General features: G+C 47.2%; 2 protein-coding genes across 3 annotated transcripts; both read left to right on the forward strand.

Moving 5' to 3' along the window:
• The first annotated feature begins 1,966 nt into the window (after positions 1–1,966).
• Positions 1,967–7,233, forward strand: neu1 (neuraminidase 1). 2 transcript variants are annotated; one of them, XR_015109142.1, is made up of 7 exons: positions 1,967–2,203; positions 2,503–2,692; positions 3,566–3,822; positions 4,782–4,964; positions 5,708–5,927; positions 6,056–6,335; positions 6,447–6,725. XR_015109142.1 is itself a non-coding variant. In XM_086177971.1 (7 exons), exons 1-6 carry the CDS (start codon positions 2,117–2,119, stop codon positions 6,283–6,285), a joined length of 1,167 nt encoding a protein of 388 aa, XP_086034097.1. In that variant the 5' UTR covers positions 1,967–2,116; the 3' UTR covers positions 6,286–6,325; positions 6,447–7,233. The 2 variants fall into 2 exon arrangements, 1 of the variants encoding a protein (XP_086034097.1); XM_086177971.1 differs by having other exon boundaries at positions 6,056–6,325; positions 6,447–7,233.
• A 718-nt stretch (positions 7,234–7,951) lies between these two features.
• On the forward strand, positions 7,952–22,354 carry prrc2a (proline-rich coiled-coil 2A). The gene is made up of 16 exons (XM_086178113.1): positions 7,952–8,067; positions 11,173–11,324; positions 12,093–12,270; positions 12,495–12,606; positions 12,712–12,793; positions 12,889–13,032; positions 13,462–13,703; positions 13,807–13,895; positions 14,041–14,183; positions 14,528–14,624; positions 14,728–14,917; positions 15,215–15,932; positions 16,026–16,282; positions 17,005–17,299; positions 17,543–17,765; positions 17,951–22,354. Exons 2-16 carry the CDS (start codon positions 11,210–11,212, stop codon positions 20,946–20,948), a joined length of 5,883 nt encoding a protein of 1,960 aa, XP_086034239.1. The 5' UTR covers positions 7,952–8,067; positions 11,173–11,209; the 3' UTR covers positions 20,949–22,354.
• Positions 22,355–27,132: the final 4,778 nt, after the last annotated feature.

Below are 27,132 nucleotides of genomic sequence, written 5' to 3' on the forward strand. Positions count from 1 at the left end.
GCGTGTGCACGTGGTTTGACCGTGCGTGTTGCAAGAGGGGAAAAGACCGTGTTGCACCAAAGAGACAGAGACCGACCAGATGATGCAACAGGTGGATTGTGCGCGTGCACGTGCACTAACGGTTTCCTTGCAATTTAGGAAAGTCTTTACAAAAGTCCTTCAAATGGAAAGGTACCATCACACACACGCGCAGTCTCCACAAATAATCTTGGAGTCTTTACACTTCTTCACATATAAGATACCATCACACACACAGGCAGAGACACACACACACACACACACACACATACACACACACACATACACACACACACAGCCTCCACACAATCCAAGAAAGTATTTTAAACTCCTTCAAATAGAAAGATACCACACACACGCACACACACAGTCTCCACAAATAATCTAGGAGTCTTTACACTTCTTCACATATAAGATACGATCACACACACACACACACACACACACACACACACACACACACACACACACACACACGCACACACACATACACACACACACACGCACACAGTCTCCACATATAATCTAGGTGTCTTTACACTTCTTCACATATAAGATACCATCACACACACACACACACATACACACACACACACACACACACACTCACACACACACACACACACACACACACACACACACACAGCCTCCACACAATCCAAGAAAGTATTTAAACTCCTTCAAATAGAAAGATACCACACACACTCACACACAATCTAAGAAGGCAACACCTTCAAGATACCATCACACACACACACACACACACACACACACACACACACACACACACACACACACACAAAAGGTAATTCATATCTGTCCTCTGTGAGCCCACACACACACACTACACACACATAATATGATTCAGGACTGAATTCAACCTCCAAATGCCATCTGATAGACACACACACACACACACACACACACAAACACACACACCAACTGGGGTTGTGGGTCCCTTCTTCAAATTCTGGAGGTGTGTTCAGAAGGTGCTGATAGGAGCCGGTTTGGTGCGGTTCTGCACAAACACTGTTTTTCAGAAAAGAGAAAGATCCATTTTCTTTTTTTTTGTTAAACTGACATGTAAAACCGTTCACTTGTTGTATCTTAAAGCCCCATTTAGAGTCAAACCCTAATTCATACATACATTTAATTGTACTTACATATCTGTAATACTTGTCAGCATCAAGGAAACACACAATATTCTGCATTTGTGTTTGCTGATTATTTTCCTTCTCAGTGGGTGAAAAATTGGCATGTATTATTACATTTTCAAGCTAAGAAATAATTTGCGTTTTGAGAAAAATGTGGTGTTAAATTAAATTTGAGCATGACGCATTATAACAAGCGATGCATGAAAAATTGCATTTTGGTGCGCTGATCCTTTCAGATTGATTTCTTGTTGTGTTTCTAACATTTTTGCAGGTCTTAATATTTGAGTCTGTTCTATTTTTATTTATTTATTTATTTATTTAATGAAAACAGTGCAACAACGGGAATAAGGTTCTTTTAAGCCTCAAATTGTGTTACGTGCATTGTATACCCATTACCATTCGGAAAGTTGATTTTACAATATGTGAAATGAGTGTTTATCACAGAAGGGTGAGCCCCTTGCTCTAGTTTAATTAAATAATGATGATAAAAAGAATAATAACATTCCTTATGAAGTGCTTTCCATCAAAATGTTGTGCAAACAAGAAAAAACAAAAGTGAAACACAATGAAATAAGGACTTAATAACTCATCCTGCATGTTACTAAGCTGTGGGAGGAAACTACATTAATAGCGAAATAGTGTTTTTTCTCACATCCCCGTGTTTCTTTATCTGTTTTTACTTATATCATCCCAGGCCACAGAAAAGAGCGTAAAAAACTACACGGCTCTTCCTACTTCCTACTTCCTGCTTCCTGCTTCCGGGAAAAGAGTCACATGACTGCACACGGGATCACATGACTCAGCAGCTAGCCTTTGGACGGTTGGTTCCTGTTGTTGTTGGAGGTGAAGAGAAAAGAGCGAAAGAGGAAGGCATTCGGTTAGAATATATATATTTTTAATACAGTATTTTTTTTAATTTCATTTTGACCCTCCGGCTCCCCGGCATGGCGACAGGGAGTGTTCCCCGGACGCTGTTGCTGCTGCTCCTCTCCGCCGTGTCGTGTCCCGCCGCGGACATCGACACCTCCAAGGTACAGTGACTTCTTCTCTTCTTCCTCAACGATACAAAGTGTTTATTGTCATTCACACAGTAAGGAAACGTTTCCCTGTTCAATCAAAATTCTTACGCAGTGATCGCCTGATATTCTAATCATCATTCTAAGTGGTTCTTTATATGCTAATCTGTAATCTTCTACAGCTACACGGGTAATCTGCCCGTCCTGCAAAACAACTAATTTCATGCACAAGCCGCCCGCCTCTCCTCATCTCCTCCCCTGTTTACTAACTATTTTATTTTCTCCACAATGTCCTGTGTCCCGTCGTGGTCCAGATCGACCCCCTGGTGGTGCAGGAGCAGCTGCTGTGGGTGCGAAACCTGGAGGGGGAGGTGAACACCTTCAGGGTCCCGCTGATCACCTACACACCCAACGGGAGCCTGCTGGCCTTCGTGGAGGGCAGGAAGATGTCTGAAAGGGACACAGGGTCAAAGTTCATCTCAATGAAGCGGTCTGTGGACAAAGGTGAGATCCCCCCCTACAAACCTCACTTTTAATCACACACGCATTCCTGACGAAGAGTATTAGTATTTCTCTATTACTACACCTAAATGTAATAAATACAGAACAAAAAGCGGTCACTGTTTTTACAAAAGCCTCTTCTTGTGTTTTAGAGAACTTGTAAATACACATGTATATACGTCACATTTATATTTACATACCTTTAACTTCATTTTATTTTCTTTCTTCCAATCTTAACTGTTCTTTTTAATATAATTTTTAATATTTGCTATTTTATTCTTTATCTTTTTATAGCATTCTATTATGATTCTTCCCCACTTGACTGTAGCAGGAGCAAACTTTAAGACAATAAGACAAAAACAATAAGACAAACTTTATTGATCCCCGTAAGGGAAATTCTTTTGTCGCAGCAGCGTAACAGTTATAAGTGTCAATAAATAAACAATAAACAATATATAACAATAAACAATAATAATATTAATAATAATAATAAACAACAATAATAAACAATAATAAACAACAATAAACAACCATTTCCTTCGGGATTAATAAAGTTGTTCTCATCTCATCTAAATATGAATATGAATATAAATAGAGACAAGTAGAAGAGATTAGGGGAAAAAAATTCCCCCTGGGGAATCGATAAAATGTTCTGATTCTGATTAACTTTAAACTGTTATTTTTAGCCTATTTCTAAATGGAATAGAAAATCATTCATTTGTTGTTGTTTCACATTGTCATGTGATTGCTTATTATTATTATTATATTAGGACTCCAGAGCAGATTTGCTCTGCTGGTGGCAAGCTGGTGTGTAAACACACCATCCATCTCCAGGTGTCCGCAGTTTGTGCATTGACCTCCTTCCAATCCTTCCAGGAGTCACTTGGTCTGCGTCGTACTACATCCTGGATGATGGAATCCAGACGGACGGCCTGAACCTGGGCTCAGTGGTGGTGGACGATGCAGTGGGCATCGTGTTTCTGATCTACACCACGTGCTTCCATCAATGCCCAAAGGCCAGCACCATGATGATTCAAAGCAACACCGACGGCCTCAGCTGGTCCATGCCCAGAAACCTCTCGCGCGAGATCGGGCTCGGGAGCTTTGCCCCCGGACCGGGCACCGGCCTTCAGGTGAGGGAACCGGATGACAATATCATGTGAGCGGCGTGAAATACCCGTTTAACGGGAGCAATATGTGCTAAAATGCAAGCTTTACAATGCCGCGGTTACAGTCCTGCGTGAACACATTGGCGTCCTTTGACGCCAATGTGTTCACGTGACAGTGACAATAAAGATTTGGCATTTGCAGCTGTTACAAGGACGCTGTGAAAGAATAAATCTCAGTAACTGACTCAAACGCTGCATGTCTAATGGCAATACTGTAATGATACAAGTATCACTTTCAGAGTAACAAAATCATTCCTTAAAAGCTTTTTGTGCGTTGTGAAATAAGGAAGTCTAGTTTTCCAGGTTAAACGGCGATCAGTTAGTCGTGACTAAGAAGTGCCAGCTGGCTCGTTTTAAGCCGTGGGCAATCTCAAAAATGAGGCAAAAATCAGACACAAGGTGAATAAAGGTTTGACTGACTGTGTTAAACTGTAACGCTGTAAATCAGGTGTTGAAACTTGTGATATAATACCTCATTACATTCAGAGTAATGATTTTATTTAAATATATTCATTTTGTGTAATTCCTCACTCTGAGTATCAGACACTTGGCGCTCGTTGGCTGTTGGTGAAGTCATCATAATATTGATATTTCTCTGTGTGTAATAGTTCCATTGTCCTCCGTGTAATGACTGTTTCCAGTACTACAATCCTGATTTATACACATAAATGTTACATGTAATCATACACATGTAAATTCACATGTATATATGTCACATATAGTTTTATTTTTTATATTTTTTAATGCCTTCAACTTTATTTTTGTTCATTTCTTTTGATCTCTACCGTTTTAATTTATTTTTTCATCATTATTTCTTTATTTTTATAAAAAGCTCCATTTTGATTCTTCTCCACTTTACTATGTGAGCAGGAGCTGCTTTAAACCCTTGGGGATCAATAAAGTATTCTGATTCTGATTTACAGAAGCGCTACCAGCCCTACAAGGGAAGATTGCTGGTGTGCGGCCATGGAACAATAGAAGGGGACGGCGTTTTCTGCATCTTCAGCGATGACCATGGAAACACATGGAAACCAGGGGCATCAATGAAGAGCATCCCTTACAACCAGAAGAAGAAACCCCAGGACTTCAACCCCGATGAATGCCAGGTGCACAAATACTGCAGCTCAGAAAAACATCTCTTGGATTACTACTTTGGTTGAAATTTTGCCCGTTTGCCGTAATGCCTTCCATTTCTACGAAGAAATCCTCCTGCTGACTGTCTGCCCAGAGCAGCAAATGGTAGCGTCCGGCTAATCATCAAAATCACCTTTCAACAAGTGGGTGCTGACTCGTGTTGAGGCCATCCAAAAAATCAGAATCAAAAATGGGAACAAAACCACAGCGGCTGCAAACAGCGGCCCTTGTTTCGATTCGGAAAAGACAGTCCCTTTGTTTTATTAAAAACGAAAAAAAAAAAAATGACGGCAAATAAACACATTAAGGATACTCGCTCACTAAAACCCAACTCAAAACGTTTATCTGACCCCAAAGGAAGGCGGCCTCCCTTTTCGGCAAGGGGAAGTGAGCTCATCGCCAGTTTTTGATTACCTTCAGTTTCTCCGTCCTTTCCTCACCTGAGCCACCGGGTGGAAAACTTAACTAAACCCGACATAGTCGCGAACCACGGGTCTGAGGCCGTGCTGTGCTGGAACCAGCTGCTGCCGAGCCACCATTTTCTGCAGCAGAGGCTGGGCGAGCAGTCAGTGCCTGCCCTCTGCTGGACATATTGGTCCTCTATCACAGCAACTCGGTTGAAAGTTCATCTCCGGCCTTCGACCGTCACTTTTCACAACATTTCTGTCCAAGCCGGAGACACCTTTAAGCTAACTCCCAATCCCCCCTTCTTTAGCCTGTTGAGCTGAACGACGGCAGCATTCTCATCAACACGAGGAACCAGAACAACTACCACTGCAGGTGCCGCATCGTGATGCGCAGCATGGACGGCGGGACGACCCTGCCCATCGAGTACCTGACCTTCGATGAGAACCTAGTGGATCCTGCTGTTGCGGCCGGAGCTGTGCAGAAAGACGGGGTGCTCTATTTCGTCAACCCCGCCGACGCATTCCACAGTAAGAAGAGAAGCTCGTTTCGGAGGCGCCTCACGACTGAATACCGTATCGTATCATTGAAACAGGCCTCAGGCTACAAAAAGATGAATAACTAATCTGCGCAACGTTCTTGCGCGCTCTCCTTGCAGGAGTCAACCTAACCCTGCGTTGGTCCCTGACCCAAGGCAAATCGTGGGAAAAACAATCTTTTCAGTTGTGGGGGCAGGCGAGCGGCTACTCGTGCATGACATCGCTGGACAGCGATTCTGCAAACGACCACATGTACATCTACGTCCTCTACGAGAAAGGCCACGACAATTATGATGACACCATCTCGTTTATGAAGATCCTCCTGTTCAGTGGCCTGAAGGGCACCTGAATCGGGTGAAGGGGGGGAGACGCGCCGCAAGATCGACAATGTGAGATACAGTGCGTGCAGAATGATAAAATAGGACATGTCATTATTCTGAATTGCTCTGGTGTCTTTGTTTGGGATTTGTCTGAGTATTTATTTGTTTTTTCATTGTGTTTGTCTCCTAGATTTCACCCTGCCAGGCTGAAAGAAATGGAAACACTTAAAAGAAGAATTTATGAAAACCTGTGAAGAATGCACAATGAATCATCAATTTTTAAGCCACTATTTTAAGTCTTATTTTGTGTTTTTAAACTTTTAATGATAATCAACTCTGAGTTTTCAGTATCTGTCTGTGCGAGGATGTCATGTAACTGTTATGAATCTAAACCATAATGTCCGCTACAAAGGTATGCTCTGGTTTGACGTTCGCAACACTTCATAAATATATCAAGAATGTAAGATAATTCATGTTTCCTCTGAAATGACACAGCTAGACCAATAGTTCATGCTATGTTTTCGGGGTTATTGCAGAACTAATTTTAGTGAGAAGGATTTATGTCTCGCTTGAACAACTTGTTCCTGTATATCTTTCACAGCATACCTGACATTGGAGTTTGTGCATATTTCCCCCCCATTATTCACAGGAAAGTGGCATGAATTAACTGTTGACACTGTCTCAATGGGACTCGAGCGGAGTTGTAAGCACAGTCTGGCCCAGGACCGATGCTGGCCGCGCCGGCGTGGAGGATAGAAGGACACATAGGATACAGAATTATGTCTCCCGTGGGGTCAAGAAGTTGGACTAAGCACCCACGTTGCACTACGGCCTCAGCCAGACAGCGTAAAACAAATGTTGCTGGCCTCTTGTTGAAGTGCAATATCTTATTTCCTGTCAGCTTTGGCTTTTTTTTTTTCCTGAAAATACTTGTATGATTCAAGAGAGTGATTAAAGGGAGCATTTGTACGAACAAATGGAGTCCGTGTTTGTGGGATGTGCCGCATGTATTCACGGTGTTCGTTGGAACTCCGACGCAGGCAAGTTTTATATCAGTTATGAAAGCTCACTTTATTATTCAGTAGGCAAAGAAGCTCAACTGTTATCTTATCAGTGATACCATAGTGTCAATCCTCTGGGGGAGGGCTGTTTCCGGGCTGCAGTCAACCTGCTCCTGGAGGAAATGTAGTGAGGATGTGTTTGTGTGTGTGTGTGTGTGTGTACAGAAGTAAACTAGAGAATATGTCATAATATTGCCATGGACATCAGTGCCCTCTCTTTCATAATCTGTTTATTTTGAAGATGTGTACGTAGCCCAAGGCTGTGAGCATCTGTTCCCTGCATGTGTGATACTTGTGATAAATGCACATCACATAAATGGCAAAATCCATTATTTTCCAATCGAGAAAGACAGATATTTTCTAAAACCTTCCTTTCAATAGCTTTCGTTATCTTGCACGTTTCCATCCTCGGCCCTGAGGTCCTAAACGGCTCCCATCCACTGAAATCTCCCCAGCAGCCGTTGACGGCTTTTTTTTTAAGTTGCAAATCGAGTTTAATGTAACAATTTTTTTTAATTTGTTTTTGTAATTTTGGAATTTTTTGTGGGGTTTTAGGGGAGAGTAGCAGCTCATTTTTTATCATTTAACAGTAAACACGGTGTGTGTTTCGGACCATCCAAGATACTCGGGTTCGACGATGCAGGAGGATAACGTTGCTTAGCCAGCTAGGTCACTTGCTAGAAAGCTACGTGATAGCATTGCTAACCTCATTCTGCGAAACAACCTCGAGACAAGTCGGGACAAGACCAGGTCAGTGGCCGGGAAATCGGACATAATTTAAGCAAAAAATACGGATTCGTTTCGCTAAACGCGTCCGCTTGGAGGGGGAATAATCGTCAGCCGAGAGGGTATTTCGTAAAGTGGACGCCTTGTCGTGTTTTTTTTCGGAAAAGCAGAGCGTCTTGGTTGTTGTTGCTAGCTACGGCTAGCTGTGTAGCCTAGCTTGGTGGCTAAAGGGTTTTTTTGATCGTGTGCTTGTAAAAGTGTTTTGAGAAATGGAGCCGTTTGTCAACACAATGTAGTCGATTGTGTTGAAGCGTAAAGCGTGTAGGTGATTTTTAATTCATCAACGGGCAGTACATTATGGCAAAACCAACTTAAATAATAACATTTAGGACGATACGTCAGGGGCTACTTGTACACAAAAACATAATATAAGATGACCAAAAAGGGAGACGATGTTCAAATGATCGGAATAATGACCTTGGACTAGAAGAGTAATGAAAATAGGAGATCAGATAAGCTTACACTAAGAAGATAAATGTTTTAGACGACTCGACATGTCATAGCTATTCAAAAACGACCGAGTTTTAGATGGGATTAGATTGTCGAATTACAGTCTATCACCCCATTCGTCAATCTATTAAACTTTACCGTTGAGATATTATAAAAATAAATGAATTCAAAAGATTTCGTACGCCCCGCTAATGAGCCAGTGTAAATCCAATCTCAAACGTTAGCGTTAGCATAAAATTTACACACTTATTTCAAACCGATGGGTCCAATAATGCGTTTGCGGAATTATAGAGCAGTATACCGATGTTCCTCATCATTGACAGCCGTTTTGGTGCGAAATTGACAAACTGGCTGTCAAATACTTCAGATTTGCTGCTAACGTTATGGATAAACGTTAGCGTAGGATGTTCGCCAGAATAACATCACACGGTTAAACAAGTCGTATAACGTTAGCTCTAGCTATTGCAGCAGTAGATTTGAAGTGTAAAGTCGTACTTTTAACATGTGCCGATATTAATTCCGCAGCGAACAGTATTATCGCGTCGTTTGTGCCGTTATTGGCAGAGAAAAGTGCTATACGTAATATGGTTGCAAATTGGCTTAAGCTATGCAACTCAACCGGTAATGCTAAATGTTGAAATATACCGGGCCCATCTCCACCGCCATTTTGTTTTGTTCTCCAATAAAGTCTATCCTGCACGTTTTAAAAGCGATGGCTGTGTGACCGTGGTCACAGAAATGTCACCGGGACGTGTCAGCGAGTGTTGGAAAGCACTCTTGCTTCAATAGTTGGCCGAGCTGAGGTTGTGAGCTTGTTAGTGTACGTGGTTGAAATGCATTATGAAACATCAACGCAGTCCCCCTCCCATCGCCAACTCCGAGGCCCTGCGTTAGCCGACAGCTCCTGTTAGCGCCGCCGCCAAAAGAACGTCATCTTGAGGTTGAATAAAGTTTCCTAAATCGAATTTCAATTCAATAACATCCTTCCCCGCATATCGATTTTCCCTGTTGCCTTATGTAATACCCCGATACGGTCAGTGGTTAGCGTTAGCTGGTCGTTAGCGTCTGGAGGCCTGCAGGCTGCAGATTTGGCTCTGTGGAGGAGCCACCGGTCCTCTAATCCCTGCACAGCATGCAGCTGACCGGCCATCCCACGACCTAATTTTCTAATCTCATCTGGTCACTGAAACACGGCGCAGTCCTGCTGCTCGCTTGCATTCCCACCAAGACGTTTGGTCGCTTCGTGCAAACGTTGGCCTCCGCATCAAGGAGCACCGTAGTGGCGTGCCGATGAAAACGATGCAGAGTAGAAAGCGGGACGACTTCACATTCGTTTTTTTTTTTGACTCAAATGTCTTAGCACCGTTAACTTGTTATTGTTTTGCTCTCGGTGAAGCCTCTGTTTTGTTAGATCCAAAGAGGGATGCTGCTGCAGTTATGTGCCCGATGGTACTGGTGCATCCAGGTGTGGTGATGGCGATGTGATGACTCGATGCCACACCGGTGATTCGTACTTCAAACCAGCACTATACCTAACTACATGAAAAGTGCGGAAATTACTTTTTAAATTGCGTAGATGATAGTGTAGGGGCCACCATTTAACCTAGCGGATACAGCTAAATAATTTGGAGTGATCAAAATCATGGCAAAGTTGTGTTTGCAGTAAAAATACAAGAATTTGAGGGCCTGTCAGTTGCCATGGAGCCAACCAAGTCTCAAGGCAAAGAGGAATATCATTTATAATGTGTTGCCATAGAAACTTTACATCTGCCTTTTTCCTCCCTCCTTTACCATGTTTCTTGAGGTGATGTTGAACACCGTGCATTGTGTGAGGCCTGCTCACATAAGCAATCTTAGCAATATGATGAGCTAGTGTAAGAAATTACCCCGCTGTTTTGCTCAATATGCTGAAGGGAACATTTGATTTATGAAGACCCGGCCTTTGACAAGGTGCCTTAAACTAGATTTTTCTCATACTGCACAAATGTGGGTGCGCCAAGCTTTCAGTGCGTTTTGTCTAATTCTATAGATCGCGCGTAAAGGAGGACACTGCAGTTGACGTGATTTAGATAGATGTGTGCGACTCGAAAATACAAAGTTGATTTCCAGGTATGAAATACTGAGATTGGAATATTTCTGGAGTATTTATGCAATGTGAATACAGTCTGCAGATTCTCCGTACTGAGTCCTCTCATCTCCTGGTGGAGCACTTACACAAATGATGAAGAGCCCTTAAAAAAGAATGCTATGATGCCAGTCCTTTTAATATATTTTAATCCGCAGGCAGTCACGCCAACACATCAGACAGGTCCAATATCTGTAAATGGCTTCCTTATTTCATTGAGGATATTAAGTTAGGCTCTGCTGGTGGATCTAATAAGTCAGAACAATGGAATGTTACACCTTCATTAAGTGTCCTCATGTTTATGGACTAACTTACCAATCTAAAAATGTTCCCCCCGGAAATATGTTTTTAAGGTCGTTATTAAGTTTTATATGTAAATGTACCCCTTTCAGTCACCTGGAAACAATTCATCTGAATTTTCAAAGAATTTCAAAAGCGGTGTAGAAGAAGCGCCATGGTTCTCTCTGTAATCTGGTGTCCTGTTGCCCTCTCAGTCTCAGGGCTCACCATACTCAATGAGCGGACAGCGCAATGTCAGAGCGCTCTGGGCAAACTGCAAAGGGGAAGGAAGGCAAAACCAAGTATGCGTCTCTCAACCTGTTTGATACATACAAAGGAAAGAGCCTTGAAACACAAAAGCCTATTGGTGAGTATCTTTTTTTTTTTTTCCTTTCCATTCTACCCAGCCTGAACAGGTCCATTCTGAACGTCCAGTCAAATAGATTTGCGACTACGTCACTCAACTGCAGCCATCAGTCCGATCAGGCTCCCTTTTAAACTTTGGCTGTAGCTTACATATGCGAGCATGCTTCGTTGACGCTAGGGAATATGTTTACAGGCTTTTGCTTTAAGTTTTAATACATTTAGATTGACTGGCCAAATGTAGTCGCAATGACAGAAATTATGCATGGCCCGAAGAATGTGTCGTGTCAGCTGATATGACCTGACACAGAGACTTACTTGTGGATGCTTTCTGATTTCTGTGCTGAGTCCCCCGTCTATTTTGCATTCGGTGTCTCCGCTGAATTTCAGCAGCCGTCCATGTTACCAAACGACAGACCGTCACTTCTTTCACAGCGAGGCCGCGTATTGCCGAACCAAGCATGGTATTGATTGTCAGCAGAGCCGCGGCTTTCACAATTGAAAGTTTTCAGTACTTGTATGAACATTTCCGAACTTTCGGTATGGTGGGTTTTACAGCGATGGTCTGTTATTTTTTTTTGTTTGTGTGTGTGTTACATCAGGATCATTTAACTAGTCAGCATCTAGCTTTTACAGCATTACAGTTTTACATTTAGCAATATCTCAGTAAATGCCTGTCATCGGGTCCCTCATCACATTTAGTCTAATGAAGTGGCTTCAGATTTCCTCGGTCCATCTCTGTTAATGACATGTGCGATCTCTCCCCCATCAGTTCCCCCCCGCCATGGCCTTCAGTCTCTCGGTAAAGTTGCCTCTGCGCGGCGTATGCCACCCCCTGCCAACTTGCCTAGTCTGAAGGCAGAGAACAAAGGCAACGATCCCAACGTCTCGCTCGTTCCCAAAGACGGCACAGGATGGGCAAGCAAACAGGAACCAGCAGACCCAAAGAGGTAAGACGATCCTATGCGACCGACCTAAATTCGGACCCGTCCCGCACCCACGGTACCGATCCATAGGTGAAACATCTGAAAGAGGTACCGCGTGGAATGGTGGAATGTTGAAGGGCGGCACAGTCGACTGTTTTGTTTTTACGACGCTCTTCCAATCTCACGGAGGGCGGTCGTCTTGATTGGCATCCCCCAAGAAATGTTTCTGTGCTCTCTCTCTCGTTCAGTACCGATGCATTGTCAGCACCGCAGCAGGAACAGCAGCAGCCTGTGGCTACACAGATACCTGCACCGAGCCGCCCGAGAACCCCCCCAGCTTCAGAGGTTCCAGCGGCAACAGTGAGATAAACGCGATCGCTTTCTCGGATCTTAACGGGCTCGGGGGGAGTGAGAGCGTCCTTCATTTTTACGAACGGTACGGTGTCTTTGCGTGCGCACTCACAGGTTCTGGCCCCGGCTCCAGCCCAGGCCGTAGGGGCAAGGTCCTGGGCACAGGCCAGTGTTACACATGGAGCACAAGGGGATGGTAGGCCTCTCCATTTGTGTTAACTTAGCTTTTTCATTAGACGCGTTAGCCTCTTCGAATCGCGGTCCGAAATGTTCCCCCTTTTCCTTTTCCAGGTGGAAAGGGATCAAACCTACCGTCGCCATTCTCTCGCGAGGAATTTCCCACCCTGCAGGCAGCTGGCGAGCAGGACAGAGCTGGCAGAGAACAGGGCACTGCAGATCAGTGGTTTGGGCCCGGACCAAACCTCCGCCCCCAAAGTGAGTGATACCAAGTCTACTTCATATCCAACCATTATTTAATAAGTCATTTGCTGAAGTCACTGGGCAAAGGATTATTTAAAAAGCTTTATTGTGTTCATGAATACATAATGTCAAATACATATGTCTGGGAAAGTCACTTATAATTGATGAAAATGGGAAACACGGACAGCACTTTTATACGGTTAGGTAGGGACATTAAGTGAAGCTACAGTAGAGACGCGGCCAAGGTTTCCTTCAGTTAATGGCTTTCCGGCTATGATGAAAATTGTTTTCACTGTTTATTCTAGTGCACCACTTTTTATTTATCTAATTTTACAGATTATACTGTTGATTCGTATTATCCCAATTTCAGTTTTGTGTGAATGGAATCATTTATTTAAAGGTCATAACAATCATGCTCACAATCCTGCTCTCCTCTGTGTCTAGACGCCACGAACTGGCGGGACGGTGGGGGCCGAGGCATGGCGCCCACCCTCTCTGGGGAGGGGGTTTTAGACGGTGGCAATGGAGGGGCTGTGATGATGGATGGGGCGGCTGGGGTCCCGCTTCAGAACTCTCAGTCCCATGGGCCACCTAGGAACCCTCCTGCAGGCAGCCCCGCCTTGCCCTTGCCTCAGCCCCCCGTCGGGCCAGGGTTCCCCCAGTACAGAGGAATCATGCCTCCATTCGTAGGTTTCCTGTTGTTTCCTTCCGATTTCAAGCTTTATGGTTCAGCCGCTCAACTCTAAACTGTCGTTATTGGCTCATCGATGGATCTGTTTTTCTTTTTAGATGTATCCTCCCTATCTGCCCTTCCCAGGGCCCTATGGGCCTCAAGGGCCCTACAGGTACCCGGGACCTGGAGAAGGCCCAGCTCCAAGGTGTGTTGACTCTTACATATTTCTGCCTGATCGTTCAAACCCTCCCTTTGTTCACAAATATAAGGTTCATTCTTGGTCTGAACCTCAGGCCATGCATTTTTTTTATCTTTGCGTTTGCGAGAAACAACTTTGTCTCCTGTTGCAGGTTCTCCCGCGGTGGTCTGGACAGCAGGTGTCAGGGCGGCCCCCGAGACGTAGGGGAGGTCGTGAAGCGACCCTCTATCCTGAAGCAGGACGACCTGAAGGAGCTGGATGAGTTGGACCACGACGGAGACGAGGGCTGGGCAGGTGAAAAGATGCTCCTCAACATAAAGATAACTTGTGACATTAGAGCTGTTTATCCAGCAATGACCAATGATGGCTTTCATGCCACCTTTTAACATTCGAAAGAGTGGCTAAGGAATTGGACTGAAGACAAATAGTTTACGTAGTATTTGGTGTGCAGGAATAATGCTTTCTCTCTATAAAGATGATTTTTCTACACCCTTACATGTTGAATGAACTGTTTAGTGGATTCACTGGTGCTCTTAAAAGGGAATGAAGCAGAGTTTCATCTTCCCTGAGGTGAAGGTTGATTTAGAATTTTGGTAAAACAGGTTCTGAAACGTTCGCGTCTTCTTCTGCTTTGGCAGGAGCCCATGAGGAGATCGACTACTCTGCTAAGTTGAAGTTCAGTGATGATGAAGGAGATGAAGAAGGAGAAGAGGACGAAACAGAGAAAAATGACTCGTATGTATTAACGCGATTTCAATACCTCTTGAAGATGCTGTTTTTTGTTTCCTAATTTTTTCGAGGGGTGACTGTCCTCCTAAGCCGTTATTGTATTTCCCAGTGAGTCGCAGAAGTCTCAGGATGCCTCTGGCGCGACCTCTCGCTCTCGAGCTTCAGACAGCAGCGGAGACAACCGCCGCACACCTCCTTCGAATGCTGACAATGGGCCGCAGCCTCCCTCCAGCAAGCCAGGATGGGCCGAGGAGGGCGGCGGTGGCTGGGGCGGACAAGGACCCCCCTCCGGCTACCAGGTAGTGTACAACCCAGCAGCTGCTTCAACTCGTTCAGTAGTTTAGTCTTGTTAAAAATGAAACCTTCTATGTTGTTGTTCTTCCCATCTTTGTTTTGGTGTTTTACATACCACGTTAGTTGTCGATTGAAAAAATGTTATAAAATGTGGTCAGTGATCTATGTTTCTGGTCTCAAAACTCATTTTGTTTTCGATATTAGTCGTACTGAGCGTTAGATTCAGAACGACTGCAGGGATATTAATGAAACAAGAGGAACATCATAGAGTATCAGGATTTTTTTTTAAATGCTGTTTTCAGGACCGGTCACAAAACCCGGGTGCTGCTACAGGCCCTGGAAAACCTGGCCACGGCCAGCATCAGCCATCGGCAGGGGGGCCCACCCCGCCTCCCCAGTCCGGCCTCATGGTCCACGGGACCCAGGGGGATGACGAGGACGAGACGTGGCGCCAGCGCAGGAAGCAGTCATCGACTGAAATCTCTGCCGCCGTGGAGCGAGCGCGTCGGCGCCGTGAAGAGGAGGAACGCCGGATGGAAGAGGAAAGACGCGCTGCTTGTGCTGAAAAGTTGAAAAAGCTAGACGAGAAACAGCAACAGCAGAACAGCAACATGGGTGGTGGTGGTAGTAGTAGTGCTGGTGGTAGTAGTGCTGCTGCTGCTGCTGCTGCTGCTGCTGCTGCTGGTAGTAGTACTAGTAGTAATAGTAGTAGTAGTAGTGCCGCTGCTGCTGTTACTGCTACTGCTACTGCTGCTGCTCCTGCTGCTACTGCTTCCGCTGCTGCTGGAGGTAGCGGTGGTAGTAAAACCCCCAGCATTGATGGAAACTCTACAGCTGCCACGGCAGGCAGCCCTAGTCCATCGTTGTCGGCGTCTGCCTCTTCCCCCAACGTCAGCCAGCCCCCGTCCCCTTGCGTCGACCCGGAGGAGCCTCCGGCGCTGGCGGCGCAGCCAGGTCCAAGTCTCGTAGTTAGCGACAGACAGCGAGCGAGCAGCAACAGCAGCTATGACTCCAACGCAGGTGAGTGGTCACTTCTTCTCCGAAGACAGGCGCGACTGCGTTGACAAGTGAATTGCAGTCCGAGCCTCACGACCTCCCTTTTTCCGGGTGCAGAAGCCCAGCAGTGTCCCCAGCCAGCTCAGTTGCAGCCGCAGCCACCCACACTGGATGTACCGTCACCTGGAGACAGTAAGGAAGAGCCCGCTAGCAACGCTCACATTCGTACAGGAACTGGAGTGGAAAGAGCGGTTGAGCCGGTGAAGTTGGAGAATATCGGAGGGGGAGCAGGTCGCCAGGCCGGTGGTCCTCCTGGTCAGGGCTACTCAAAGTACCAGAAGTCTCTTCCACCACGTTTTCAGAGGCAACAGCAGGTAAGAATTTGTTGTATTCTGTCATCGGTTCATGTGCTAATAATGCCTCATTCCAAAATGTTGACATTTTTCATGTCATACATAAACCCCAAAGCTCAACAACTTGAAGAATTTCTTTCTTTCCTTTTTTTTTCAGCAGGGCTGCTTTTTAGTTTCCTGTTGATTTTCATTGATTTATGTTTTGTCATTTCCTTGAATGAAAACCCTCAGACCACTGGATTATGTATCAGGTTGATCAAGTGATACGAGCAAACATCCGTCATGTGATCACACAGATGGAGTGCGACTCCGTGTCTCTCTCAGGCTCCTCAGTGTAAATGAGGGAGGGATTCTGTCAAAAATACTAAGTGGATTTCTCACGAAGCGCAGCGAAAGCACACATCTGGAGAAAATCTGAAGCGGCGCTTTGGGTGTAAACCAAAGCATTAACTTCAAAGACTGCCATCTATTTCTTTTTTTTTTTTTTTTTTTGAGTCTCTTTCAACTGATTTTTATTCTACTTTAAGGTTTCTGTCCTGTGTAATTTGATCCTCTTATTCCACTAGTTATTCTCTCCACTTGTTTTGCTCCATTTTCCTCAGCGTAGTTCTTTGCCCTGTGCAGTACAAAAAGCTATTCATTTGGTCGGCTCCGCTTACCATTGCTGGAATGCATAAATTGATATCCTCGTCGTACACTTTGGCTCTCAAGTGTCGTGAATATGTCGCTTCTCCTCCTCCTAGGAGCAGCTCCTTAAACAGCAACAACAGTGGCAACAGCAGCACAGCCAGGCATCCCAGAGCCAGCTGTCCCCGCAGCCCCAGGCTCCACAGGGTCCCTCTCCAGGCTCCACACCACAGCCGGTTCCCGGACCGAAGCAGGGCGGGCCGCTCTATCAGCCCGGCAATATGGTTCGGCCTCCGCCTCTGCCGATGAACTTTGACCCCCGCTGGATGATGATGCCCTATATGGACCCGCGCATGATCCAGGGTCGCCCTCCTCCGATGGACTACTACTCAGCCGGCATGCACCCGTCAGGTGAGGAGATGGCAGGCACTAGATTCCAGGAGACGAAAATAAATAGCCGCTGAATATTTAAGTGATTACATTTTCAGTCATTCATTTTCACTTACTGAGCATTTTTAGCAAAATGCAGAGAGCGACAAAAATAACATTTTCTCCTTCTTTTTTTTTTTTTTTCTGTTTGCCCCCAAATTTTGCTTCAACATTAAAATACTGTCAATTTTCAAATATCTAATGGAATCCTCTGCCCTGCCACAGGGCTCATCGGGCGTGAGCGGTCCGATTCAGGGGGATCCGGCTCAGACCCCTTCGACAGGCAGCAACAGCATCCCGGCCATCCTCACCGCGGGACGCCGCCGATGGATCCTAAGCTGGGCTGGGGGTCAGAGGCCTTCCCCGGCGGAGGGGAGGGTCGCGGGTTAACGTCCCCACACAGGCAGAAGCAAGCGCTGGAGGATGACGATGTAGCCAAAGGGCCAAGGTAAGGATAAGCGAAGTGGTTCCGAGATTTTAACAGTTTGCATTCAAGGCTCACGGATTGCTTTCGATTTCAACTTCCGTCACGCAAAACTACGGTGCAAATATTTGTGAAAATGGGTGACGCTCCCTGTTTCCTTTTGAAAAGTTCAACCTCGGCTTCTCCTTCTCCTCCTCCCCTTTTTCCAGGAGCGAGACGCCACCCCATCGCATGAGAGAGAGCGGACTGGGACCCATCCAGCAGCCCAGCTCCGGTTCGGGGCCCCCCACTCAAACACCTCCTCCTGTCGGCACGCAAGGGGGCGCTCAGGGGAGCCACCACCCTCATCATTACATGAGTGGGCGAGGCAACTACAACAGCTTCCCCGATCAGGGTGCGAGAATGCCCTCCCACCAGCAGCAGCAAAGGGCAGGTGAGAGAGGAAACCACCCACATAGCTTCACCCATCAGGATGAAGGACCGCCCCGAGGGTCTCAGCAGGGCCAGATGTGGGGAGGCCCGCAACCTCACTACGACTGCAACAGTCGAGCGGACGCCCCGCCCGTTGAAAGCAACTCTCACCATCACCACCATCACAACCACCACCCTCAGCAGACACACTTTACCCACCATCCCCATAAAGCGGAGAAAGGCCGCGACAGGGGCGACGCCTCTGCCAAGAAGGCCGACTCCTCCCCCCCTCTCCACCAGCCTTCCCTTTCATCATCATGCTCGTCCTCTTCTTCCTCGACCTCCGTCAGGGAAGACGGGACCGTTAAAGTTGCGTTGCGCCACCACCCGTCCCATAGGGAGACTGAAGGCGGCGCCGGGCACGGCCACGGTGAAAGAGGCAACAGCGGAAGCACCGGCGGCCATGCCAAACAGGAGAAATCGAGCTCGGCGTACACTCCCCATGCCTCCGTGACTGCGAGCCCGCCGCCCGCTCAGCATGGCGGCCATGCTCATCAGCAGCACCCCCATCCCAAGTCAAACCAAAGAGGTGGGCGGGAGCACAAAACGGAGACCCAGTGGGGCCCTCGCCCCGGAAGCAGCAATACAGGCGGGGGGTCCTCTCACGGCAGGAGGGCTAACAACACCGGAGGTGGGAACAGCGCACGCGGTGCGGACGACTCTTCAAACACTCCATCAGACCACAAAACTTCCAGCCAGGCCGGAGGCAACCATCCTCACAAGAGGACCGGTCCCATTCAGAAGCCGGCGCCGAAAGAGACGAAGAGAGAGGCCGACATCGACAGCGGGGAAAATGCGAACCTCGGGTTCGGGAAAGATAAAGAGCAAGATCCCGGGCAGTCCGCGTCCGCGAAGCAGGACGCCTCCTCCTCCTCCCAGAACGCATCGGCGCCGTCCGGCAAAGACGAGCCCGCCCAGGCGGCCAAACCCAGAAACGGAAAAGAACGACCCTCAGGTGGAGGCAGGGGACCCAAAGACGGAGACGCCGCCCCGTCGGGATTTTCCGGGTCCTCGTCCAGGAAGGACAGAGACCGCTCTTTTGACCGGGGAGGGAGCAACTCCCACCACCACGGAGTCCCCGCCAAAGGCACCAGAGGCAGTCGCGGACGAGGGGGTGAGTTCTACGGACGTGGACGGGGATTCCGAGGTACTTACACGGCCAGCGCCGGACCTAGCGGTGGGAATCGCGGCAGGAGGAGTGGCAGAGACTATCGCTCATCGGCCGCGGGGGGCCACCACCAGGAGTCCAAGGGGGAAGGGCCCGGCGGCAGGCACGGCCAAGACAAGTCGCAGCACAACCCAGCCAGGGCCAGAAATCGCAGTGAAACTCGCAGCGAGGGCTCAGAATACGAAGAGATCCCCAAGAGGAGAAGGGAGAGAGGCTCAGAGACCGGCAGCGAGAGCGCGGCGAGCGATCTGGGGCCTTCGGACAAGGAAGAAAACCAGAAACCCAACGCCAAGAACGGCCCCGAAAACGCCAACGCCGTCGGCAACGTTTCGACCGCGCCACCGAGAGGTTCCCAGGCCCGCGTCTTCACCCCGAGGGGCGTGCCCTCCAGGAGGGGCCGGGGTGGAGGTAGCGGAGGAGGAAACATCTACAGGAGCAGTGGCAATGTGGGAGGAACGCCCGGGGGCCACAGGGTCACGTCCGGTTCAGCTTCTCATGTGTCCTCCAAGCCACCGAACGCCGTACGGAAGCATCAGGCCCCGGTGCAAATGTCTGGACACAAAGACGTGGGCCGGGGAGGACACGGCGGAGAGAAAAAGGACAAACAGGCGGATGGAAATCAAGCGCCGAGTCAGGGGTCTAATCCCCCGCAGCCGTCTTTGTCAAGTGCAACTCCTGCCGCTCAAGGTTCCACTGAAAATGGAAACGTGATGTCCCAGCAAGCTTCATCCAACTCCGCGCCAGGCTCCGGCGGGCCCAACCCGGCCCCCCTTTCCAACAACCGCGGATTTCCTCCGAGCGGGTTCGAACGGCCCCCCAGACGGCGGCGCCACGGGCGCTCCCAGCATCAGCAGGACAAACCGCCTCGCTTTCGGAAACTGAAGGAGCGCGAGAACGCTGCGCGGATCAATGGCGGCGTGGGGGTCATAGGAGGCGGGAGGCCGTCTTCTCCCTCCGTGACGTTAGTTCAGGACAGCAATGGAGCCCCTGCGTCCGCTCCCATGACAGGCAACGCCCAAAACGCCAACCACAACGCCACCGTAACGACCAACAGCAACAGCGGCGGCGGGCATCTTAACAATGCAAACAGCCACCACCATCACCACTACAACCAGGGCAGCGCGGGGCCCGCTCACTCCCAACACCACCATAGTCACGGAGCGAAGTCCCCGGACTTCACCAACCAGAACTCGGATCAGGCCAACGAGGAATGGGAGACGGCGTCGGAGAGCAGCGACTTCACGGAATTTAGAGACAGGGAGGCAGGAGGGAAGTCGTACTCTTCCCATCACCACCACCACCCGGGAAGGGGAGGAGGTAACAGCGGAGTCGGAGTTGTGGTCGAGCGGGAGATGGTGGGAAAAGAGCTCTCGGCTAATAAAAGAAGCTTTTCAAGTCAGCGCCCCGGCATGGAGCGACAGAATCGGAGGGTTAATACAGGAGGAGGCGGAGGAGGAGGAAGAGGCCCGCGCGGTCCGCCTGGAGGTAGCTCCGGTGGGGCCGGTAGTGGAGGTGGCAGCCGTGGGGAGAAGCGGGGCAACTGGCCCTCCCCCAAAAATAGGAAGTGATTGAATATTTCAAAACATTTCAAACGAGCCCCCTTCCCCCACCCGCACCCGCCCAACCACATTAAACCCACCTCTCTTGCATTTTACTCTTTTGATCTTGTTAAACATGTTAGTGCATTGTACAGTAAATGAGATGGTATTAAATTCACTTTAGCTACCGCCACCCCTGTCACATTTCTCTCCTCTCGCATCAAATCTGCTATCTACCGTCCGTTATTGTAAATTTCCGTTTGTCCCGTCTTGCTCTCCCAAGTTGTGCCCCCTATAGTTTCGTCATGGATATTTTGAGGTGTCGGTGTGATGAGAAACCGCACAGAGGATCCGAGAAATTTTGTTTTGTTTTGTTTTTTTTTAGGCTTTTATTCTTTGCAAAGGAGATCAACGGTCATGCAGAGTACCAGTGTAGTCTGCAGAGTGCAGATCATTTGCCGTGTAGCGAGTAGTGTTTTTATTGTAACGGGAGGGGGTGACGGGTTATCTATTAGAAGGGCATACCGTGGAAGCAGCAGATGTTCGTCGAGGTTAAAAAGAAGAAAAAAAAAGAATGGAGAGATCTAGTTGTTACACGCGTGTGAGATGCCACGGCGGACAGGAGCGTCAGGGTTGAAGTGTGCCTGAAAAGCGAGTGTTATTAATTCGCCAACGCGGTCAAGGGTCGTACGGGAGACAGGGGTCACGTAACAAATGAGCGCAAGGTGCTTATACATTAATTTGCTTTTAACCCCCTTCCCCTCCCTCCCCTCCTCCCCCCCGATCATACTTTGATCACACACAGCACATACACTACTACCTCGACATTCATCGGATACATCAATTCACAAAAGATTCGAAGCATATCATCACAGGTCGAGGAGATGAAAGTAATGGCTGATTTTGTGTTAAGTAGGATTATTTAGACCCGAGTCGTCAAACTCGTCAGAAATAGACGCGGGGGGGGGGTCGTCGGAGCAGATTGTATTTGCACATGGTATGAGAGACAATTTTATCCATAGCTCTAATAATCAAACCCATCACGCAAGGGACAATGCAGCATTCACACAATCCTAACAGCACTTGCAACAATCATGCCAGTAAGGAGAGACATAACCAGTGTTCCGGTCTTAACATTGCATCAGTGCTAAATTCTTCTCTGAGAGATGTCAGTCCATTCAGAGCCCTAGTAAGAGAGCTGTTTTGGGGATTGGAAATCACCACACGTGGAAAAGACGCCTCCCTCTTTGGCCAGCAGCTTATCAGCAGCCGTTCTTGTCGCGAGAGATGTAGCTGATGGCTATTCAACAGAGCCCTGGATAGCATCATGTGTACGATTAAAGCCCTGTTGGTTATAATAAATGTAGTTGATCCAATCAGTATTCTTGCTTGTCTCAACTATTGTGCCAAATAAAGGAATGAAATGAGTGAAACCACCCGCTATTTGGTTCCATGCTTTGTGTTCGTCTCTCGACGTCGCGAGGGAAATGTGTAGAATCCCACGTACACCTTGAATCAAAACCACCGGTAACATTTTGTTTAGATTGGGCTGCGTTGGTCTTAACCGGCGTGGGGTCGATCTGGCGCCGATCCCATGCCAGACACACTCGAGGTAGCGATGTGCTCTGGAACCCATCGCGCGATTTGATTCGGAGGAGGCCAAATGTCTTTTTAACTGTTGTCTAGCCTTAGCATGGTTTTTGCCAAGTGCTGTATCCATGCGTTTTCTATCCAAGTTTGGGACAATTGTGCTTCTGGTGCTCTAGCGGTGAATGTTGTGACATCGTGCTGTTGTTATCGGAGTCGTACATCCCGGTCCCGTTGTAGCGGTGGGCAGTCATAAATGTCAAAGCAAGTATGCATAAGGTGCCTCTAGGGAAACGTGCCTGAATGTCAGAAATGGTTACGTGGTGCGGCGACGGCAACTGTTCTGCTGGAGCATGTACGTGCGGAGTTGTAAACGCCGTGTGGTCAAGAGCACTGCGAGGTGTGTGCACGTGCGCTAGAATGCTAATCCTGCTGTTTCTGAGCATTGTGGGTGAAAAGTTAGCGTTACGGTATGCTTCAGGAACTTTCTTGCAGTGGCTTGAGCGTTTCCGCCCGGTCCTCCCAGCGACCTTAGCGGCCATACGGGTTGTAAACAGGCCTCGGTAAGGCCCTTGCCACTGCTTGGACGGAGTCTCCCGGCGGAGCGTCACGCGGTGGGTGTCTGGCTGGTTCGTGAAGGGCGGCTTTGACCGAGAACACAGGGATTTGCATTCTTGTAACGTCGTTTTTACAACGGTGGGCGGATGGGAAATGTTTCAGTGGGCTTCCGCCCATGAAGTAGAGCTTCAGATGGATTTAAGCAGACTCTAGCTCTTAATTCTCATTTTCACGTCCGTCAACACCACAGTGAAGGTCTTTGTCCGCGGTACTGCTGTTTCCTCACAGCATTTTGAGGATTTTGTTTTCCGATGTAGCATTTCCCTTTTCGCAGCTCCTCCACCACCTGGATGGAAGGAACACTGATGTTCCAGTGCTCTCCAGAGAACTTCCTCCCATTTGTTTGATAACTACACTTAGGAACGGGGTGCTGTTATCCCCTGCGTGTGATTCTCTGAGGAAATTTGCCTTTTTTTTTTCTTTTTGGTTAACATCGGGTTTTATTCTTGAAATAAGAGTGTTTTGAGTTTGTTCATGGTTGGTCTGAATCCTTGGCCAAATATGACCGATTTGTTAGGCAATTTTTTGACTAGATGTTGTTGTGTCTGGAAGATACTTGCTGAGCTGTCAAGAGGTTGTGGCTGGACAGCGGTAGAGGTCAGTGGTCAGCCTCCGGGGCGGTCGGCTGTGGACAAAAGAGAAGATACTTGTGAACAATGTGTTTTGACTGTTTGTTGTTTTTCGTAAACATCGCTTCATTACCCCTCGGGAACGTTAATAACTTCCCGAGTTGTTTTCTTTCTACGCATCCACCTCTCAAAACATTTCCTGTCTTACTACCCTACCCCTCTTTCCCTGTTATGTTTTCCACTGCATTCATTTTGTCATCTAATTGTTGTACTTTCCTGGTACTTGACGAACCTCCCCGAGCAAATCCCGCTTTCTCGGCCCCGAAAGGTCAACATTCTGTTGCCGAATCCGAGTTTTCCCCCCCTGCTTAATTTCCACTACTGGTCCCTCTGGAGGTCCGACCTTTTTACTGCCTTTTTCCTCTTCCGTGAGGTTCACGCATGGATCTCCTCCCGCACAGACAGACGTCTGAAAGGGTTTTCAAGAAAACAAGTCCAGGTTATTGGACACTTTTAAGAGTGTTTAACGGGAAATAACCCCAGAAATGACTATTAACAAACTGCCGATTTGTTAATGGCTTCTATGAAAAAGAATTTTACCTATTGTCAAATTAATTCAATTTATAGTTGTAGCATTTAGTAGGGGGAATATGATTTCTCAGCATAAATTAAATAAAAAAAAAAAAAATCTCCGCCTTGGGGTTCGTTGGCGGTCTCGTCTCTGAATTCAATTGGAGGTAGAGGCTGGACGAAGAGGAGATACCAGGATGAACGGTCACTGTTTGCGGTTTTTTTGTCCCAGGCCAGTCACTCTGGGGATCCCACTCCTGACACCAAGTTTGTTGAAACCGAGGCATCGGTGAGATGAGAAACCGGACGCGAGAACCCGCCTAGGCTTCATTCTCTGCAAAGAAGGTCAGCGGCCACGTTTGTCTTGAGAAAACGAATCGGGCCGTCGCGGACGAGTGACAGCGCAACGAACAGGAACGGGAGCATCCATGGTGAAGCGCGAGAGAAAAATAGGGAATCTTATCAATGCGACGGCGCAAGCAAGGGTTATTTTGGGGGCAGGGGTGACATGAAATGAGTTCAAGGTGCTGGCGCAGTCTTTTACCTCCATAGATCCTTGGTTATGCTGGAAAACGGCACAATCAGACGTACAACAACGCATGCGTCAACATTAAGCGTTAAGAAGGGACGATGGACCGGTGGAGCCACAAGAGTAGTCCAGACCAGGTTCAGGCTAGGCGAGGTCCTCACACTTGGAGGACGTCCAAGTGAAGATACGTCCAACTGGACCGAATGTATGCTTTAATTTCACAAAACAAATGAAAGTTCTTTGTTAATCCCTGGCGGGAAATTATTTCTCTGCATTCAACCCATCATGGATGAACCATGTGGTGTGGGTTGCTACTTAGCGGAGCTCGGGGGGGTTCAGTGTCTTGCTCAACAACAGCTCAACGGGAATCAAACGGGGAATGTTCGGCTCCGAGGACGACCGCCTCAACACACACAGCTGAATGTATCTCGGTGGATGTATTTAAGAAACCGCAGAATTATTGCGATATCGAGTTCAGTGAAAAGAAAGAACTCGCCATTCGTGTTACCTTCAGGTCACCCGCCCCTTTCAGGAGTTTCAAAACACACACACACACACACCTCACAACATCCCAGCGGGTATTTTCAGAGATGAGAAACAAACCCGCGATGGATCGCTGACGGATGCGATATCTGCCACTTTACTATGGGAGAACTTGCAGCCCAACCACAGCAACCTGCTCCAAAAAAAAACCAAAAACAGTCATCGATTTGTAAACAAGAACATATTCAGATCCCTATTGAAGCACAAGCGACGTCGTGAATATTATTCTTTAATCGATCTCATCCTTCATTTCCATTAAATTCCCCGAAAAAGGCCGCTATGAAGCAAGTGATCATTAAAAAAAAAAAACATCCTGTCACTCCTTCCCCCCGACGGTATCAGCGCTGCTCGGCGAGTAATCTCGGCTCTGGAGGCCACGCTGGCGCGTCTTTGCAAAGAATAAAAGCCGAAAGATTTCCCCCGACTCTGGTCTCTCGTCTCACCGGGGCCTCGGAGGTTCCGGGACGGTACCTGGAGTGGTTCATACTGTTCAAGCATTTATGGTTTTATTAATGCAACCGTAATCTACGCACATGTATGTATATTGGTATGTATCTAAGTTTTGTCTACCCCGACTTACATTCCCACAAACAAGATGTTGCCATTTTTAGTTCAAGGGAGCAACGTTCAAGCAGAGAAGTGTCTTATTATAATAAAGTTATACAGAGAAGGCAAAGTTAAATAAACTACTTTTGATTTAATGGAAAATGTAATTTCATGTCTCTTTCTTTTGAGATTTTTTTTTTTTTTTTTTTTTTTTTTAAAATCTAATCTTGTCTTGCGGACTTTTTGACATGCTAACACAAGCCACTGTAGAAACCAGCATGACGATGATACACCCTGGACTAAACACAAAACAAGGTTGTAATTAAAGTAACATTTGACAAAGTGTTTTCCATCAGAGCGGTGTATCGGCTTTTCTTTTTCCATGACTCGTAAGTTATTTTTAAAACGTCGAGAGGTACTAGGTTGCCGTGGCAACCCCGTTTCCACCGACCTTGTTATCAAATGTACCTTTTTATAATAATGACAAATGTTTGACTCACCAAAATGCCGCCGAAGTATCAAAACAACGGGGTCTGTGCTTTGAATGGATGGCTGTGAAAGCGCCGCTGGTGTCGATCTTTTAAGGCCAGTGACGTTCACCGCATTCTGGTAAATAAAACAAGCTGCTTGTTAAGTTGAAGTACACGGGGTTTCATCATTTGTTTTGCAAGATTTTTCAAACATGTTCTATCCCCAGAGAATGAATGAAGAGATTCATCTTTAATTCAACATATGCTCCATCAGTGAATGTCAAATTAGAATATGTGTTCATCGGGAAATAAAAGTTTGGCCTTTAGATTATTATTTTGCACACAGTGAACAGAAGTTGCCGTCAGAATGGAAATCTTCCCCAAGCAGGTTCCTCTTGGCTTCAGCTGACCGGGAAAAACAACAGATCCTGGATGCAAAACGTACGGGTCCATTAATCGGAGGAACACGTGGACGTTCTTTCGACCGGACGTGGATGGGGAGGACGATACGAGCAGCAGTAAGGAAGTACAGGGTGCCGGTTGCTGAAAAGCTAGTTTCAGGCAAAAAGCGAGTTGTTATATGGTCAAACAAACCTTTTTCTTAAAGCACTCAGCAAGTTCCAAGAGAAACAATTGATTTTTTTTTTACTAAAGTTTCTGGATTAAACTTAAACTTCAGGAGTTATGATCTAATGCCAGTTCTGCCGGACTGTATGAGAAACCTTAAAATACAAACTAAAATATGAAAGATAGTGAATTACTTATTAATGAAAAACAAACAG

The sequence above is a fragment of the Fistularia commersonii genome, chromosome 30 (assembly GCF_037954325.1).
Source record: "Fistularia commersonii isolate RoL2024-O1a breed Wild chromosome 30, RoL_Fcom_v1.0, whole genome shotgun sequence".
Classification (NCBI taxonomy): Eukaryota; Metazoa; Chordata; class Actinopteri; order Syngnathiformes; family Fistulariidae; genus Fistularia; species Fistularia commersonii.

What these genes read in the sequence shown, in the direction of transcription:
- neu1 (XM_086177971.1), top strand. Translation starts at nt 2,117, where the DNA reads ATGGCGACAGGGAGTGTTCCCCGGACGCTGTTGCTGCTGCTCCTCTCC. An exon ending in GAAGCGGTCTGTGGACAAAG is followed by an intron (nt 2,693 to 3,565) that starts GTGAGATCCCCC and finishes CAATCCTTCCAG; the next exon opens with GAGTCACTTGGTCTGCGTCG. An exon ending in GACCGGGCACCGGCCTTCAG is followed by an intron (nt 3,823 to 4,781) that starts GTGAGGGAACCG and finishes TCTGATTTACAG; the next exon opens with AAGCGCTACCAGCCCTACAA.
- prrc2a (XM_086178113.1), top strand. Translation starts at nt 11,210, where the DNA reads ATGTCAGAGCGCTCTGGGCAAACTGCAAAGGGGAAGGAAGGCAAAACC. An exon ending in ACCAAACCTCCGCCCCCAAA is followed by an intron (nt 13,033 to 13,461) that starts GTGAGTGATACC and finishes CTCTGTGTCTAG; the next exon opens with ACGCCACGAACTGGCGGGAC. An exon ending in GGAGAAGGCCCAGCTCCAAG is followed by an intron (nt 13,896 to 14,040) that starts GTGTGTTGACTC and finishes CTCCTGTTGCAG; the next exon opens with GTTCTCCCGCGGTGGTCTGG.